The sequence below is a fragment of the Xylocopa sonorina genome, unplaced genomic scaffold (genome assembly GCF_050948175.1).
Source record: "Xylocopa sonorina isolate GNS202 unplaced genomic scaffold, iyXylSono1_principal scaffold0014, whole genome shotgun sequence".
Lineage (NCBI taxonomy): Eukaryota > Metazoa > Arthropoda > Insecta > Hymenoptera > Apidae > Xylocopa > Xylocopa sonorina.
The window spans coordinates 4290213-4308265 of NW_027490090.1; the positions used below are offsets into that span (position 1 = coordinate 4290213).

General features: G+C 33.2%; 1 protein-coding gene across 1 annotated transcript in view; it reads left to right on the forward strand.

Annotated features, from left to right (window-relative positions):
* The window catches only part of LOC143431822 (protein real-time-like), a 64237-nt gene that overhangs the window by 12850 nt on the left and 33334 nt on the right, over positions 1-18053 (forward strand). The window contains exons 2-5 of the mRNA XM_076908773.1: positions 2823-2972; positions 6826-6957; positions 8882-9010; positions 9092-9195. Of these exons, the coding sequence (XP_076764888.1) occupies positions 2823-2972; positions 6826-6957; positions 8882-9010; positions 9092-9195 (515 nt within the window). The remainder of the gene's footprint in view (positions 1-2822; positions 2973-6825; positions 6958-8881; positions 9011-9091; positions 9196-18053) is intronic.

Here is an 18053-nt window from a genome sequence, read left to right on the forward strand (position 1 = left end):
TATTGAATGGATTTTATCGAGCACCCTATGTATATATTACGTACTTAATTATTAACATTTTTATTTATTTAATTTTTATTATTAATTATTATTAATTCATTTAATTTATTATATTATTTATTTATTTCATTCATTATTAATTATTATTAATTCATTTGATTTATTATATTATTTATTTATTTCATTCATTATTAATTTATTTAATTTATTTAATTTTATTTATTTAATACATCATTTATTTATTTCGTCGTTGCTTCAAATTGTATCGTATTTATTTCAGTTTATTCAGTAGCAATTTAAATCTCTCACTGTTGATCACTCCAATTCGATAGTTTGTAATTGGTTCTTAATTGCAAATTCGTAACGAATATTTACAGTGCTATCTAACGACCAAGTAACATGCCAATTCAAGTGTAACAATTATTATTATTTCGAATTTACGAACGTCCTCCCTTATAAGAATGATCACGTTACCATATACTTCTCGTTAGTAGCGAGAAAGTAACTGTTTTAACTGACGATCTGAATTTTGTCGACCTGTTTAACACTTTGACGCAAACGACGTCTATAGCCGTCAGATCCTTGGCGATTTGTACGCAAATGACGGTTATAGCCGTCAGATCCTTGGCGATTTGTACGCAAATGACGTCTATAGCCGTCAGATCCTTGGCGATTTGTACGCAAATGACGGTTATAGCCGTCAGATCCTTGGCGATTTGTACGCAAATGACGTCTATAGCCGTCAAATCGTCGGCGATATGTACGCAAATGACGGTTATAGCCGTCGTACATATTTTAATTAATAAAAAAAGAACAGCGTTAGAACGAACTATACTAACACGTACACTTGTTAAACTATTGAGTAACGCATCTACAAAAAAAGTGATAGCATGCCAGACAGCGTATTAGTTGTTTTTTTTCGCTTTGGAACATTTGAGTATCTAGAGACAAATGACTGCTATAACAGTCGAGTAAAAAGTCGAAAAAGTTTGGTCGATTTCAATTCACTCAAAAGTCGAAAGATGATTCTGTGAGGACGAAACCATTTGTGCCCATAATTATGAATTATTTCTTGTTTGGAGATATTCAATGAATCGCATTTGAATAAATCAAAAAATATTTTTACATTATGCGACCTTTTTATTTAGAATTTTATTAATCTCGATTAATGGAAACTTATTGTGAATATGAAATTTTGTGTGAATTTCATGCGAAAATGTTGTTTTTAAAGTTTCAATTGACTTAGACCATTTTCAAAATTAGCTGAATGTCCTATAAATGACTTAAAGCAATAAAAAACTATGAGTTTTATTATTTGAAACGATAATTTTAATGAAATAATTCATGAACATTTATCAATTATTTTAAAAAAGTAATCCATTTTTATCATTTCGAGTTTTTAAGATTCTTAAAATGTTCCTGAAAAACTGGTGGGATGTATGGTATTTCTTGTTTTGAGATATTTAATGAATTGCATTTGAGTAAATTAAAAAATATTTTTACATTATGCCACATTTTTAATTAGAATTTGATTAGTCTGGATTAATGGAAATTTTGCGCGAATTTCATACGAAAATGTCGTTTTTAAAGTTTGAATTGACTTAAACCATTTTCAAAATTAGCTGAATGTCCTATAAATGACTTAAAGCAATAAAAAACTAGAAGTTTTATTATTTGAAACGATAATTTTAATGAAATAATTCATGAACATTTATCAATTATTTTAAAAAAGTAATCCATTTTTATCATTTCGAGTTTTCAAGATTCTTAAAATGTTCTTAAAAAACTGGAGGGATGTTTGGCAGTAAACACATAATATCTTTATGTTTTTCTTTCGTTACTGGTCTAGTGATGGTGTACAATAGAAGTAGCTTAATATTTCCGTATATTTTTGGTCTTCCTCTTTTAGGTGAAAGATCCAAAACGTGGAATTCAGAATCATCTAAAGAAGTTTTATAGAACATTTGATAAGGTTCATTTTTCAAGAATCTCATCCATTGTATTTGCAGCCAAGAAACAGATTCGCCCGCGGTATTTTTTACTCTTCTTGTCGTCGACTCTTCTAGCGATTTCGTTGAAATAAAATCCGGCTGCGACATTCGTTTTATCAAAAATGTATCGTTTATCGGTTTATTATGTAGTTCAGAAACGCGTGAAAGAGGGCCACGCGTCATTTTCAAGTTATCTTTATATAATGTCTTTAAATTTTCGACTTAGACCACTTTCATAATTAACACTAAATGAATTCCATATAACGTTGAAGTTACAACAACCACCTAATGGTTCATTTTTGACGATATTGTAAAAATTACATTGAATAAAATTTAGTTTCAAATAATGTGCTGTGAAATAACTGATAAACTCATTTTTTTTAATTTTGATTTAGACCATTTTCATAATTATGGGCACATTTATTCTGTAAGTATTTTGTCACGAATTAAGTAAATACAATGAATCAGTAAAACAAATGCCGTATAGTCGTCATTTGCTTCGAAAACAGAAAAAATGACATGCTGAGCAAATGATTATAGCTGTCGAAAGTTTTTTGGGAAAAACTGTGGCAAAATGTGATAATTTTCACCTCGAAACATACAACTTACTCTCGATTTCATCTGGCAGTCATAAACAATCTAAAAAAATGTGTTTCTGAGGGTGATCGTAAAGTCAAAAATGTGCGTCAAAGTGTTAATAATACACTGCTTCTAATTCTAATTAAATCCTGTTGTTTTTCAGCTTACCAATCACTGCATGTGTAATTAGCGTGAATTCAATGAATCGAAGCCCAACACGAACATGTATCTGACTCTCGTTTTAATTTGTAGGCATATGAACGCAGATTTCCCACTTGTCCCCAAATTCCTGTTTTTGTTGGTTGTGAGATCATTTCAGACGAGGAGAGTAAAAATGGCGCGGTCAGGATTACGGAACGACGATGCAAACTGAACGTCGAAGCACCGTACATCTTGAAAAAGGTACGTAAACATCCCTTTTTACGAATACACGCAATAATACAAATTAATCTAGTAAATAATACAATAATAAATACAGTAAGACCTGTCTTTATGCGATCCTTTTTTATGTAATCTTGTTTTTCTGCGATTCTTTTTGAATGAATTTAAATATTATTTTATTTATTTATTTATCTTAAGGTACTTCGTTCATTTGTTTGAACAGGATTCATTTAATAGTGAGATTAAATCTAAATAAATTAATTACCTTTGTTCCCATTCGTATACAGTTTTTTATGATTTTTATTTTATTTTTAGAAATAAGTGCTTCCTCAAAATGAATAATTGTAGCGAAGAAAGAGTGAAAAGAAAGACAATACCATTAGAAAGAAATATTCTAGTATTAAGTAGACTAGCAGATGGCGAAGGATCCACAGCTGTTGCTAATGAAATTAAATTAGGTGACTCCACTACAAGAGATGTGCACAAATTGCAAAACACATAAAAGTTGGTCTCAAATAAAGACAGTCGGTTGACTATTGGACAATTAACCCAGCAAATCTCAGTCTAATCATATTTTCCTGTGAAACTAGCGTCAAAGAAGCAAAAACTGAACTTCCAATTTACCTTGGCATATTAGTAAACTAACTTCATTCGCTAAATGACAGTACGTATTCTTCAAAATAGCTGTACCATTGATTTTGAGCACAGAATGGAGTAGTGTAGACCAAATATACCCTATTTCGATGAAGAAAGAATGGATTTGTAGCTCCACGCGAAGAAAACCAACTATTTTTCATCACCAGACTGACTTACACGGAGCCAGATAATGAATTCGTGAATAGAAACTGTAGAATCAGAAACAACGTTCATATTTGCAGAGACGAACACAACTAATTCACGACAAAACGACCCACAACAGATCCACAGTACGTTTATATACTATTAACCTTGGCAAATTGGTCCACAGTTTCACATTGGTCCTCAAATGATCCACAGCAGATTGCATCGCGAATCTATTGGATATACATTTATACTATTAACCTCTGAGAATAACTTATAATATTGCGATACCTGAAAACAGAGTCGAAATAACTACTTTTTGAGGACAGAAACATGGAATTATTCTAATAGACCGACCACATATAATTAAATCAAACGAAAAATGAGATTTGGTATTCGACCAACAGCACATGAACATAGGTTCGACAATCGAAAACATAACGTACGACATTACATTAAAGGCAGTACCCATTAGAGTAACCACATTGATTTATCTCATCTGGTAGAAACATTACAACACACCCCTAAAACAATGAGTAATGTTAAATTAGGTGAATCCACTATAAGAGCTGTACACAAATGTGCGAGTAAAATACTAAATGAATCCATTAATAGTGCAACAGACGAAAGAAGTAGAAGAGCATCGTATTCAAGAAATAGTATTGCAATAAAGAAGACGGAACAGGTTCTCGTACTTTGGATTAAAGATTTAACTAAAAAACGAATCCCCGTTCAGAAAGATTTAATTAAAGAAAAAGCTAGACAGTATCTCAATCAGCTGAAGGATTTAGAACCATCTAGTTATTCTAGTCATCCTGTTTAAAAAATCTGAAGTTTTCTGCGAGCAATGGCTGGTTTACTGGATTTTTATGATGATACTTATGATGCTTAGTTTGAAACGAAGAACAGAAGATTCTAGATGAAAAAATCAATCGAAAATGTAGAATAACAATTTTTCATTCGAAGCTTTGTTTTCGAGAAAATTGACTTTGAATTTTCGTTGAGTATGAATGCACTTGATAGAGAAACTTATATATATTTCTTGGAATTTATTTGGCCTTTACACATGTTTTAATGTGTAAAATGGTCTAATCTCTTAGTTGGGTCGAGTACTGGGTTTGGTTCTAGCGAAACTTTTCTATTAACTCTCATTGCTTTTTGTTCCAAATGTTTGTTAATTTGTATTAACGCCTTTCTCGCAATTCTGTTGTAGTCTTTATTATCTTTTCTATATAAATAGCACAGGGTGAGTCGAAATTCTGTGAACACTATTTAAGAGAAAGCATTTTTTCAGAGTTTTTCGTTATACAGAGTTATGTGAGTCAACTTAAGATACAGTAGTCAGTCAGTTACTTGAAAGTTAAATCAGCCAGCTACATAACTCCATTCAATCAGTCCCAAAACATTGGGTGATCCTTCGAAACATCAGAAAATTAAAAGATTATTTTCGACTTATTTTTTCATCTAGAATCACCTCCCTTTCAGTTGTACCACTAGTTATACAATTTATGATTAGATTTTAGTCTCATCCTCTTTTCGACTGGATATTTATTGCAGTCTTAGGTTTAATCTTTGGGAATCTCTCTTTTTTTTTCTATTTACAATGTCGACTTGAGAGTAACAGTATTAACTTTTTCTTTTTGTAATTTATTGGTTTATAACCGTCAGTATTTAGGATGGTTTCCTGTTTTGTCATATTTTGTTAGATTGTTGATAGATCTTTTAGTTTGTGTCGTATGCTATCTTTTTGTCGAAATATTTTCTGTTGTATAAGTGTTAGGGTGTTGCATAAATTTCTTCATGCTATAAATATTTCTAGCTGGCTATATTTCTATAAACACGCGTGATATTGGGAGTATTTATCAACGTAACTTCAATCGAGGCAATGATCTACAGTGAATACATTCAAAGTTTATTATCTCGAAAACGAAGCCTCGAATGGAAAATTGTTATTCTATATTTTCGACTTATTTTTTCATGTAGAACCACTCTCCTTTCAATTGTACCACCAGTTAATGATCACCCTGTACATTGAACTGTATATAGCATTCGATTCTTTCTTTTCTGTATTCAGTTTTAAAATTAAATTTAATATCCATAATATTTACAGAAATTTGTTGTGAGACCCCATAAACATTGCATATAAGCATTGTACTCATAAAATTAGCCAAACTCACTATATCACACTAAATCAAGCCAAACAGGGCACTTACTTCCACGAAATCCTTCATTTTGGTGTGAGAACAATTAGTCCAGTCTCCTTAAATTTTTCAATTAATCTCTTCATAATTGACGGTGAAGTTGAACCACTATTCTGACCATATTTTGTACAAAAAATTACAGCCAAACATCTTGAATTACATAAGTTAATTAAGGATCATTATCAGCCTGGTTAGACTCTTTGTAAGCATCACTAAATTGGTAGAGCTGGTTATACAGCAAAATATTAAATTCTCAAGCATAGTAATGCTAATTTATGTCAGTTGGGATCCACCAATGTAGTTTTAACCCTTTGCACTCTAAAGAAGTCATCAGCATTGATCAGTGATTGCAAAAATTAATATTATTGCATCATAGCTTTTTGAGAAATGCATATTTCCCTCAAGTTCTCTATTGAAATGGAATTTTCCACTTTTGGAAGACGTTAGCAATCCTCGAGCAATAGTTCTGTTGCCAACATCTAAAAAGAAGCCGAGTGCAAAGGTTTGGGTCAAGGCTGACCAACTTCTGGCCCAAGCCAAGCACCGATGCGACTCAAAAATATTTAAAGACCATTTTTCTGAGCAAACATTTGGAAGCTGTGAATGAATTCTATTTTGTGTTATATATTTGTGACCCGAAATGCCATATCTTCTTCCAATGTGGCCCAAAGAAACCAAAAAGTTGGACATCCTTGACTTAGAATGAAATATATGAGGTCCACGAGTTTAAATTAAAGTAGAAAGTCCAGAGTACTGTGTTATGGACTCAGAATATAATTTGTAGAGTTTGTTTACTGTCTTAAGTACTTTGTTCCTATATTTATATAAAAAGAAGCAATTTAATTGGTTAAAAAACGCTGTTTAACACTCATTTCTTTCTGTTTCTGTTTCAGATCATTGGAGTAGATTTTGTGTACTTTATTCAGAGAAATATCCTGGACAGACGGAACAATATCCTCGAAATAGAAGCGTACAATGAAAGCTTTTCGTCCAGAGTCACTGTTATCGAGAAATGCAGATATTTTGTAAGTATTTTTCATTTAGATTGTACCCGATTAGATGTATGATTTAATACAACTGTTTATTTTATTTAACTCAGCGTTCCTTAAGCTTTCCAGTGTGAAGATCCCATAATATTTACAGAAACTTGTTGTGGAATCCCATTAAGCATCGTAGGCAAATATTTCTCTGCAATTTTAAGTCATTAACTTTAATTTTTCATTTTAAGACGTAAGACAATGTGAAAAATTTCAATAGAAATATAATAGAATAGTAAAAAGAATTTTTAGGGATCCTCGCTGCAAGTTTTGCGACCCCAATTGGGTCTGAAATGAAACTGGTCTAATAAGTGGTTTTAATATCTTTGCACCAAATGCATTACTGCAAAGAAGAAGTAATTCGATCCTTTGCAGCTTTAAAACCATTTGCGGTTTTTTACCATCATCGATGATTTTTGCTAGTTCTTTACAATAATTGTGCCCATAATTATGAAAGTGGTCTAAGTCATATATTTCTTGTTTCGAGATATTTAATGAATTGCATTTGAATAAATTAAAAAACATTTTTACATCATGCGACCATTTTATTTAGAATTTTATTAGTCTCGATTAATGGAAATTTATTATGAATAGGAAATTTTGTGTAGATTTCATATGAAAATGTTGTTTTTAAAGTTTCTATTGACTTAGACCATTTACAAAATTAACTGAGTGTCCTATAAATGTCTTAACGCAATAAAAAACTATAAGTTTTATTATTTGAAACAATAACTTGCTTTGTTTTGAGATACAGTAGTATTGTTAAGAAGAGATCCTTTTGCTGATAAATTGTATATCATTAAGTTCGTCTTAAGTTAATGCTATTGATAATATTGTTATTATTATAATATATGTTATTAATGTTATTAATAGCATTAACTTAGGTTCATCTTCTTAAGTTAATGCCATCATTAATAGTATTAACTTAAGGTTGGTCTTCTTAAGATAATGTTATTATTAATATTATTGTTATTAATAGTATTAACTTAAGGTTCGTCTTCTTAAGTTAATGCTATTATTATTGCTATTAATATTATTAATAGCATATGAAGACGAACCTAATGTTAATAATATTAATGTTATTAATAGTGTTAACTTAAGTACGTCTTCTTAAGTTAAATCTAATTTAATGCTATCAATGTTATTAATAGTGTAACTTAGGTTAGTAACTTAGGTTCCTCTTCTTAAGTTAACGCTATTTCTAATACTATTAATAACATTGATAGCGTTGAAACTTATGTTTCGTCTTCTCAAATTAATGCTATTAAAGTTATTAATTTCTATACAATTATTTGTAAAAATTTGTTCTTTTATTTAAAATTTATTATTAAGTTTCAATATTTTATGCCTCAATGCATCGATATGCAGGAACAAATCACTATCATTGCTACATTTATACTATGTATCATATATGTGCCCATAATTATGAAAGTGGTTAAGTCATATGTTTTTTGTTTCGAGATATTTAATGAATTGCATTTGAATAAATTAAAAAACATTTTTACATCATGCGACCATTTTATTTAGAATTTTATTAGTCTCGATTAATGGAAATTTATTATGAATATGAAATTTTGTGTGAATTTCATGCGAAAATGTTGTTTTTAAAGTTTGAATTCACTTAGACCACTTTCACAATTATGAGCACAATTAAGAAACTCTGATTTAATATAGTAAAAAAGTATCTGGTTCTTTGCGTCAATCAATTTATAATTTATTAGTCATGGAATGACTATAAACTTAAAATAAAATCTTGGTTCCGAGAGCAAAACGCTGCAAATTTGTCTGACAGTGTTGATCAATTAAAGTAAAATAGCCAATCAATTAAATTTAGTAGTTGTCGTTATTCTTTATTCTATCTGCTCAATATCATCCATTTGGCTAACGCACTCTGTTTAAAATCAATTTACAGATTCATCCAGAAAATCCAGAATGGACATGCTTCGAGCAAACCGCAAGCTTGGATATTAAAAACTTCTTTGGCTTCGAGAACTCGATGGAGAAGCTAGCGATGAAGCAATACGCCCAAAACATCTCGAAGGTATGGATTCTCATCTACAAATTTCCTTTCTGTATTCGTGGTTGTTCTCTCTAACGCTTATTTTCAAACTAAATGTTACAGGGCAGAGAGATAATCGAGTACTTCGTGAACCAGCTGAAAGAAGAAGGTATTGTGCATGTAACTCCGTGGGTGGATACGAATAAGTTAGGTGGAAAGGATGATGGGTGAGTTTTAAATTGAAATGATTCCTTCGCGAAGAACATGCTATTCACAAATAGTTATTTACATAAATAGTTAGAAGCACACGTGTGATAAAACACAGAAACACGTGCCAACGACGTGAAGCACAGTGTCCCCAGGTGGTCAATGTAGGTAGACGAAAGCCAAAGTCTAAATTTTCACTGAAAATAGGCTCATTTGATAGCAAACGAACCAAGAGTCGATGATTCGTTCTTATTTTTCGTTTTATATTGCTTGAAGCAAAGGGTGAGGAGGAAGAGCCTCACCCACTTTGCTGTTTCAGGTCTTTTGACGTAAGTCATTGGAGAAAAATGTGTTATTGAGTAGTTTTCTTTGTGAAACTAATTAGAGCTATAGTAGGAAGTATATTTTTTAATTTTATTGCGTTACAGGCACTTTCTCCATTAAATTACTATTGAAAATGGGGTACAAAAGAAAGTCGTTACAAAGAAATGGGTTTTTGCAAACTTTGATGGAGAAAAAATTTATATCATTTAATGAATTTTTAGTATGAATGTCATTAAATAGGAAATTTAATGTAGATTCAGAATATGTTAACAGTTTTTTACGCATAAATGTGTGAAACCAATTTTCCAGCTATTTTTTGAAGACCATATGGGCCTTCTCTAACTTTTGGTGAATAAGTGCGAAAGAGTCACATTCAAAACAGATTTTTCAGCATATTAGAAACAGAGTTCAGCCTGCAGGTCTTAATGCCACATAGGAGCAGCAAATCAAGCTTATGTCTCTCAATATTAATAGCAAATAAGAAGAAGATGATACGAAGAAATAATTGTTTTAAAGTGATGTACAAAAAATGGCTTGATGGGGCAGATTTAGACATTTTGAGAGTTAACGAAGGCTTAATCAATTGATATTATGTATTGTTAACTGCAATTTCTTTTGGTCGTGAGATTAATGTTGAAAAGTTCTAAGATTTTTCTGATTGTACTGCAACACATTCACGGTACTACGTCACTGTGCATAAAATATTAGTAAATTCTCTTGTGCCAATTGGTATCCCTTTAAAAGAGGCTCAGGAGGCAAGAACTAAAGATTTACTACCTAGAAATGGAGTTTAAAGCCCACATGGTCTCAGAAATGTCTACGACTAGGACTATAATCGAGTAGAATTAACAGTTTACCATGTTGTTAGTTACACCAGATTCATTTACAGATAAATAAATATCGATCAGTGCTAAATAAAATCCCTATTAGAGTAACTTGTCGAGTGCCTGATCAAATGAAGAAAATTAATTACTAATCTGCTAATAATTAGAAAGTCATGGACTCCACTAAATAAAGGATTTCTCATTTCTCTCAAAAATTTCCAAACACAAGCAAACAAAAACAAGAATGCTAATAATAGTAGCATTAGAATGCTAATAATAGTAAGAATACTAATGCTATTTTTAATGATATTAATGTTATCAATAGTATTAACTTAGGTTCGTCTTTTTAAGTTAATGCTATTTTTAATGCTATTAATATTATTAGTAGTATTAATTTAAGTTCGTCTTGTTAAGTTAATGCTGTTAATATTATTAATTGCTATACAATTATTTCTAAAAATTTGTTCTTTTATTTAAAATTTATTATTAATATTCCATATTTTATGTCTCAATGCATCTATATGTAGGAACAAATCACTGTCGTTGCTACATTTATACTATGTGTCATATATATTAACGTACAGACAGATTCGATCATCTAAAAACTTTATTTATTTAGATTCTGCTTCTGAAATTCCTATATACGGTGAGATGTTAATACAGAGAAAGAAATAGTTGTCTATGAGGCAATGCTAGGAAGACGAAACGTGGAAAGTAGAAATGAAAATAGCTTAGTGCTTAAACGTGGAGATATTGAAACTTTACTTTTAATTAATAAAATTTAATTCTTATTTATTAACTCTTTGCATTTGGTGCCTTTCTGGACGTTAACAGTAGTAACTATTGCCAAATAGAATTTTTCCATTTCAATAGAAGACTTCTTCGACAATTAACTGAATGAGTATAAATAATAATCGAGAATAAGAAATCATCGATAGCTGTGAATTCTTTTTAGCAAAAATAGTCGTAGCTTAGAGAAAAGCGAAGTATTCTCTTGTTGTTGTAGAAGCTGTTGAGTTTTCTTCTCGCAGTGGTTAAATATCTCTGCACCATCCCCAAAAGTCGTTGAAGTAAAATTTCCTAAAATAGAGATGAAGTTCTTAATTCTCGAAAGAAAAGAGAAAATCGAGGCTGCGAAATAAATGGTCTACAGCGATTATCCCTCGATTCTTCGTTTCGACGTTAAGTGTTTTCAAATCTGTGTTTGAACCCTGACCAATGGTTCTATTAGAGTAATCGAGTGGTTTTACCGAGTGGTGCAAAACTATTAACTAATTCTCTTAACTGATACAGATGTTAGTTTCTATAGTGATTGAGTAGTTCTACCGTGGTGGAAAAATATTAATTCTTCTGACTAATACAGATGTTAGTTTCTATAGAATGGAATGGTGGTCAACGTTTTACGTACCATAGGCCAATTTTGTCTATAAACGAGTTAAGATGAGACGTATAATTTAAACACCGTTTTTTACCTTTTTATATTCACGTTTGCGGTTGGAAAATAAGAATTGCGATAGGATTTGCTTTGTTTTAGGAGAGGAAGAAGAATAAATTAATCTTGCAATTAGATTAATTCATTTGCGCTAGTTTTAATCGTACCGCATCTCACTCACGCTCTCTCTCTCTCTCTCTCTCTCTCTCTCTCTCTCTCTCTCTTCAACTCTCTCTCTCTCTCTCTCTCTCTCTTCAACTCTCTCTCTCTCTCTCTCTCTCTCTTCAACTCTCTCTCTCTCTCTCTCTCTCTCTTCAACTCTCTCTCTCTCTCTCTCTTCAACTCTCTCTCTCTCTCTCTCTTCAACTCTCTCTCTCTCTCTCTCTCTCTCTCTCTTCAACTCTCCCTCTCTCTCTTCAACTCTCTCTCTCTCTCTCTCTCTCTCTCTCTCTCTCTTCAACTCTCTTCAACTCTCTCTCTCTCTCTCTCTCTCTCTCTCTCTCTCTCTCTCTCTCTCTCTCTCTTCAACTCTCTTCAACTCTCTCTCTCTCTCTCTCTCTCTCTCTTCAACTCTCTCTCTCTCTCTCTCTTCAACTCTCTCTCTCTCTCTCTCTCTCTTCAACTCTCTCTCTCTCTCTTCAACTCTCTCTCTCTCTCTTCAACTCTCTCTCTCTCTCTTCAACTCTCTCTCTCTCTCTCTCTCTCTCTTCAACTCTCTCTCTCTCTCTTCAACTCTCTCTCTCTCTCTTCAACTCTCTCTCTCTCTCTCTTCAACTCTCCCTCTCTCTCTCTCTCTCTCTCTCTTCAACTCTCTCTCTCTCTCTCTCTCTCTCTCTCTTCAACTCTCTCTCTCTCTCTCTCTCTCTCTCTTCAACTCTCTCTCTCTCTCTCTCTCTCTCTCTTCAACTCTCTCTCTCTCTCTCTCTCTCTCTCTCTCTCTCTCTCTCTTCAACTCTCTCTCTAACTCTCTCTTTTCAACTCTCTCTTTCTCCGTATCTCTCTCACTTTCTCTATCTCTTACATACACATACACATATTCACACACACATTATCTATCTCTTACATACACATATTCACATACACATTCTCTGTCTCTTACATACACATACACATATTCACACACACATTATCTATCTCTTACATACACATATTCACACACACATTCTCTGTCTCTTACATACACATACACATATTCATACACACATTATCTGTCTCTTCATAGGCGTACACATTCACTCTCTCTTACATATACACGCACACATATTCACATAAACATTCTCTGCCTCTACATCATGTACACATATACACACAACACAACAATTCACATCCTACAACTGCAAACTGTAAAAAAAGTACGACAAACTGAGAAGTAAGAAGACCACGAATTGAGCCGAGAGCACTCATGTGTTGAAAATATGAAGATGAATTCAAATACGCTGTTTATTTCCACAAAGTAATTAGGTGCAAGAATAGAATGCGCTATTTGTAAACATCCAATGCGCCTCATTTAGGTAAATTCTGCATGATTTGACCATCTCTGATCTAGAAAGTCTGATTTCTTTTATTATACAATCATTGGAACAAAATTTTCTCAATACTTTTTGTATATCGATATATCTTGATTAAGAAGCATCGAAGTTAGAATTTTGAAGAAGCATGTATGAAAACAAATATACCATAGCTTCAAACGATTTTTAATACGTTTTTTTTCCACGTGTACCATCGATGGTACGCGTTAAACTCGACTTTTAGATACCATTAATGGTACACTCTGACATATTTACTTTACGCTTTAGAAGCATATCTTTTATGACTATCAATGCGCTTTGAAACTACAACAGTAGTTTCCACATTTTACCACATTAATTACTTGACGATTATATATTCACACGTTTGACCAAAGACAGCACATATGATATAAAAAACGTTTAATAATGCTACACATCCAACATCATTGATTAATGATATTATGGAACTAGTTGTAGCACCTTCGTTCTAAATACAAACATCTGAACTGTGGTTCGCGAGCTTGGATCTAAATGTAAATCAGTAGCACAGTTTCTGATGCATCCAAATTAAGTACGTTGTGCAGGTTCACTCTGACAATTACCAAGCTTGCTAAAATACATGTTGACACTGAATCCACTAGCAAACGCTACAGTCGAGCAAGCATAATGAAACCGTTTTTCAATTTCGCAGGAATAATGGTTTTGTAAGTTCGTAAAGTGTTGCAAGTATCGCTGCTGTGGATGTGCGATGGAACCCATCGCAGAGATGACCAACGCAGTAATTGAAACCAAGAATGTGTTTGGAACTGAACCGCTGACATTATCTGATGATATTTCAAGAGATCTGTTAACCGAACGCAAGGAATCCATTGATTTGCTCTTGTCCGAAGAGAAAAATGCAAGCGTTTCTGTCCTATCCAAGAAGAAAGTTACTTTCACGAGAAAGTCTGGTTCTTTTGGGATGATGCGTCTTCGTTCTTGCAAGAAGATCACATTCTTACAACAGAATCCATGGCGATTCAACGTTAGGACAGAGCATTGCAATTGTCGAATGAAGAGACGTACCAAATGCTGGCTCATACGAAGAGATTTCTTCTTATCGAAGGAAGTGATCTGAAAAGTGACTCTTCCAATGCTAACGACAAACTCTAAAACCCAAACATGAACAGTTCTCGAAGGCGTATAAAAGAAAGAGAGCTCCTTGTCGAAGAAGTTTCGCTCTGTTTGTACGTAGACAAATTCTCAGGCGTACTTAAGTCTGGTCATCCGTCTAGGAGCAGCAAACCAGACTACGATATGTTTGCATCGTTCAGTAAGCAGCGTGCCTGTTGTAACTGTTTAAAGTCTCAGAATTCCACGAAGACTTCAGAAAAGAGACCCTCCAATAAGCAAGATAATTGGACAGCCGTGTCTTGCCCAATCTTCATACGAGGTATTTTCCTTGAGACTGAATGAAAGTCAAGGCACTAATCGTTCGAAGAGGACCTAGTAGATGTGTATTTGTAATTGCATCTCTGTTTTAGCGGGAGTAGTGATCGTTTCGCACGATAGTTGAACTTTAAAGTAAGGACGCTGGCCTTGCGTAGGACCAAGAAGATGAACTGTGTTAACGGACAGTAGGGATATCGATTAAACAATTGTAAATAGTTCTATTGAGAAGGCTGTACCTAATTTACATTCTATGGTGTTTAATGGTGGTCGCATAGTGAAGAGTGATGCGATAATTTATTTTTGATAAAACCCCTTGATCTCGCGAATGTTGTACCTTGTAGTAGGCGTTCATTTTTTAATGGGACACTCAGATTCGTGGATCTCAAATTTGCCAAAAGAAGTCAGGTATCTTAACGCTAATTTCTAGCAATTAACAGCCACCCTAAAGGTGCTAATTACGACCCCAAAGCGACGTACATGGAATTTTCGTGTGTCCCAATAAATTGCAAACTAAAAGAGCGCCTCGACTGGGCAAGTGGCCTGCAGAAGTGAAAGATTCGAGGATTAAAGTTGTAAACTATTTTATTACAATTGTAAGACTGGTGTGGTAGAAAATGTGAACCCTCTTTGGGTGCATGCTGTAGCCAACACGTGCTATTATAACAAAATAAGCTTTAATTGACTCAAAAAAAGAAAATAGTACATGCTTATTTTATAGTGTCATACAAATGGATTTCACGATGCGATATCTAGATCAGATAGACGAATTAACAGCCCTCAGATTATGCATGGCTCATTCGTGTCCCTATTTACTTCATTGATCTCTTCGATCAGGGTTTACAAGTTTTCTTTTGGCTGTCGATTCTTCTACTATTAAGAAATTAGTTTCTACTCTACGTGTCTTCCTTTAACAACGCATGCAAGAGCTAGAACTAAGTTTCTTGGTGGAGGAATCGATAAGGTGATCTGATGGTGGACAAAGAGTTTGTCACCTCTTATTGTAGCCATGTATTATTGTTGGACAAAGAGTTTGTCACCTTTTATCGTAGCCATTGCATTTCATGTATGTTTTTTACGCATAAATTTATTGTATTCTTAAATGCACTAAAGCTGAAAAGTCTGCAATGTTCTCTAAGTACAAATTATGATTAGTGATATTCCAAGAGGACTTTTTTGATTTTTTTTCCTGGAATTATAGGACAACAATAGCGAGCTGTAGTGGTAAACACGTATTAAACCTTTAATTAAAAGATGGATTGAATAGATTTAGGATGTTATTGATGTTTTGCATAGTATTGTTCATGTTGATGTACCACATTCTTGACTAATCGTTGTTGCCAGGATATAATTAATTTTTATCTAGGTTTAATGCGTACTTGGTTCATCTTTCTTTATTGGGTTGTTGAAATTAAACAGAAAGAGGTCACTGCTGTATATATTTTCTCCATTTATTTTGTAGAATACGTTGTACGATTGGATACAATGTTCATGCAAAAATTAATTTTTTGAAACGAAAATGAAACGTTCTAGTTAGTATTTTACAGCAATTTCATTTGATCGTTACGAATAGATCTCTAAATTTGAGATATCTTTCTAAGCGTAGTGGCTGAGGCATAATATCTATCAACCACAGATCCGTTGGACAATATTTTAGATCAAATCATCCTTCGTAATACAGTTCAGATGAGAAATAATATCTGGCGTTAACATGTTTTGCCCTCTTGTTTAGTTGTTTGCCTTATTGTACTCTGATTATACGCTTCTGTCCTTTAATTTTTAAAGTTGTTTCGATTTTTTAGAAGCTGATGCGTATTCAGAGTTCGTAGTTGATGATTTTACTTCCTCAAACTCCATGCGTTGGTCGTATTGTTGTACAAAATCTGTCTTCGAAGCCTTGGTCTCCAACTGTTTCTAAAGAAATGAACTGTAATGGTATTTGCTCTTACCAAAATGGAGCAAACTAATATTAATAATAAATATATAGCCTGATGCGCTCTTATTTTATACTTATCTTAATATTTTACTGCTCTACGAGTCTCCTTGGTGGCCTGTGCGTATCGCAGTGTCCTCTTCACATTTGTTACATCTTGAGAAATTTAATTTTCAACTGATCTGCTTTCAATATTAACGCTAAAAGCCAAGCCAGGTCCAGTTTCTCGTTTAGCAGATACGAAAGACCTCCAATCGCTTTTCTATAAGAAAAATTATTGGAGTTCTCCTCTTTGGGATGATGTCTAAGTGGTTCCATGGGTACCCTCGCGATCTTAGTCTTGTATATTCTATTTCTCAAACTTATTTCTGCTTCTCGGACATAGATTTGTCCTTCTTTCTGATTTTTAAGTAAATTCTCATATTATTTTTAAGCAACGAGTCTTTTCCACGTTCAGAAAAACTTCTAATCTTGAATGCCCCCACATTTAAACCTGCTATAATTGTAAAAAGCATTTTCTGTAATGTGAGAAGACTCGTACATTAAGAATAAATCAGAGTTCTTTTACGTAAACACTGAAGTGAGAACCTATGGAAGATTGTAAGCGTTGTTGCCCATCTAGTGTCCAGTATCAAAGGATGATCGCAATTACTTTCTGCAATTTGAATGTATTTTATGTATTATCTCTAACGTTACATATGTACTTATACAAGTTCACCCATTAGATACTTTCTTAGTGATTGATGTACGTCTGATTTCATTTAACGAGAAATTGTAATAGTTTTGTAAGTGTAAGTCCGTCTGTCCAGAACTTAAGTAGAGATGTATACTGCGTACGAATATGGTAGACGTAGCTTGTGTCTTATTATTAATACGTAGCTCCATATCAACCGTCCATTGAACAGTAATCGCAATAGCAGGATCGGATGAAGCAAAAATGAAGAAACTTAATTGTGCTCTGTCTTATCATTTGTTTTATCTATTTACTTTGTAAAACCTATATTGTGTCTGCTACTGTGACTATACTGTAACTGTTTCTGAGGTTTCCGCAGCTTGGATCCTTGTTAGAGGCGAAAGCTTCCAGGCGTGGGCTTCCAACAGCCCAGTAGAAATAGATACTGCTGTTCGTAGGTAAAGGTTTCATCGTTTGCAACCATATTTGACCCTGTAATCAGTTTTTTAATTGAAAAATCGAGAGAAGGATGCTTCAAAAGTGATCAATTCGATATTCTACCTCTTTGTTGCTGTGTTAGAATGGATCTTCAGGGCTCCTCTGTACTTTCCGTTAGAGATCTTACATCGTCCATCGCAAGGAATCTTGGTAATTGGTTTTCTAGTGAAAAATGTATTAAACATTTGCGAAGCAGGGTACATTATGTCTCAAGTGGAACATATTAGTCTTTATCTGCAAGGATTTATCTGATAGAGA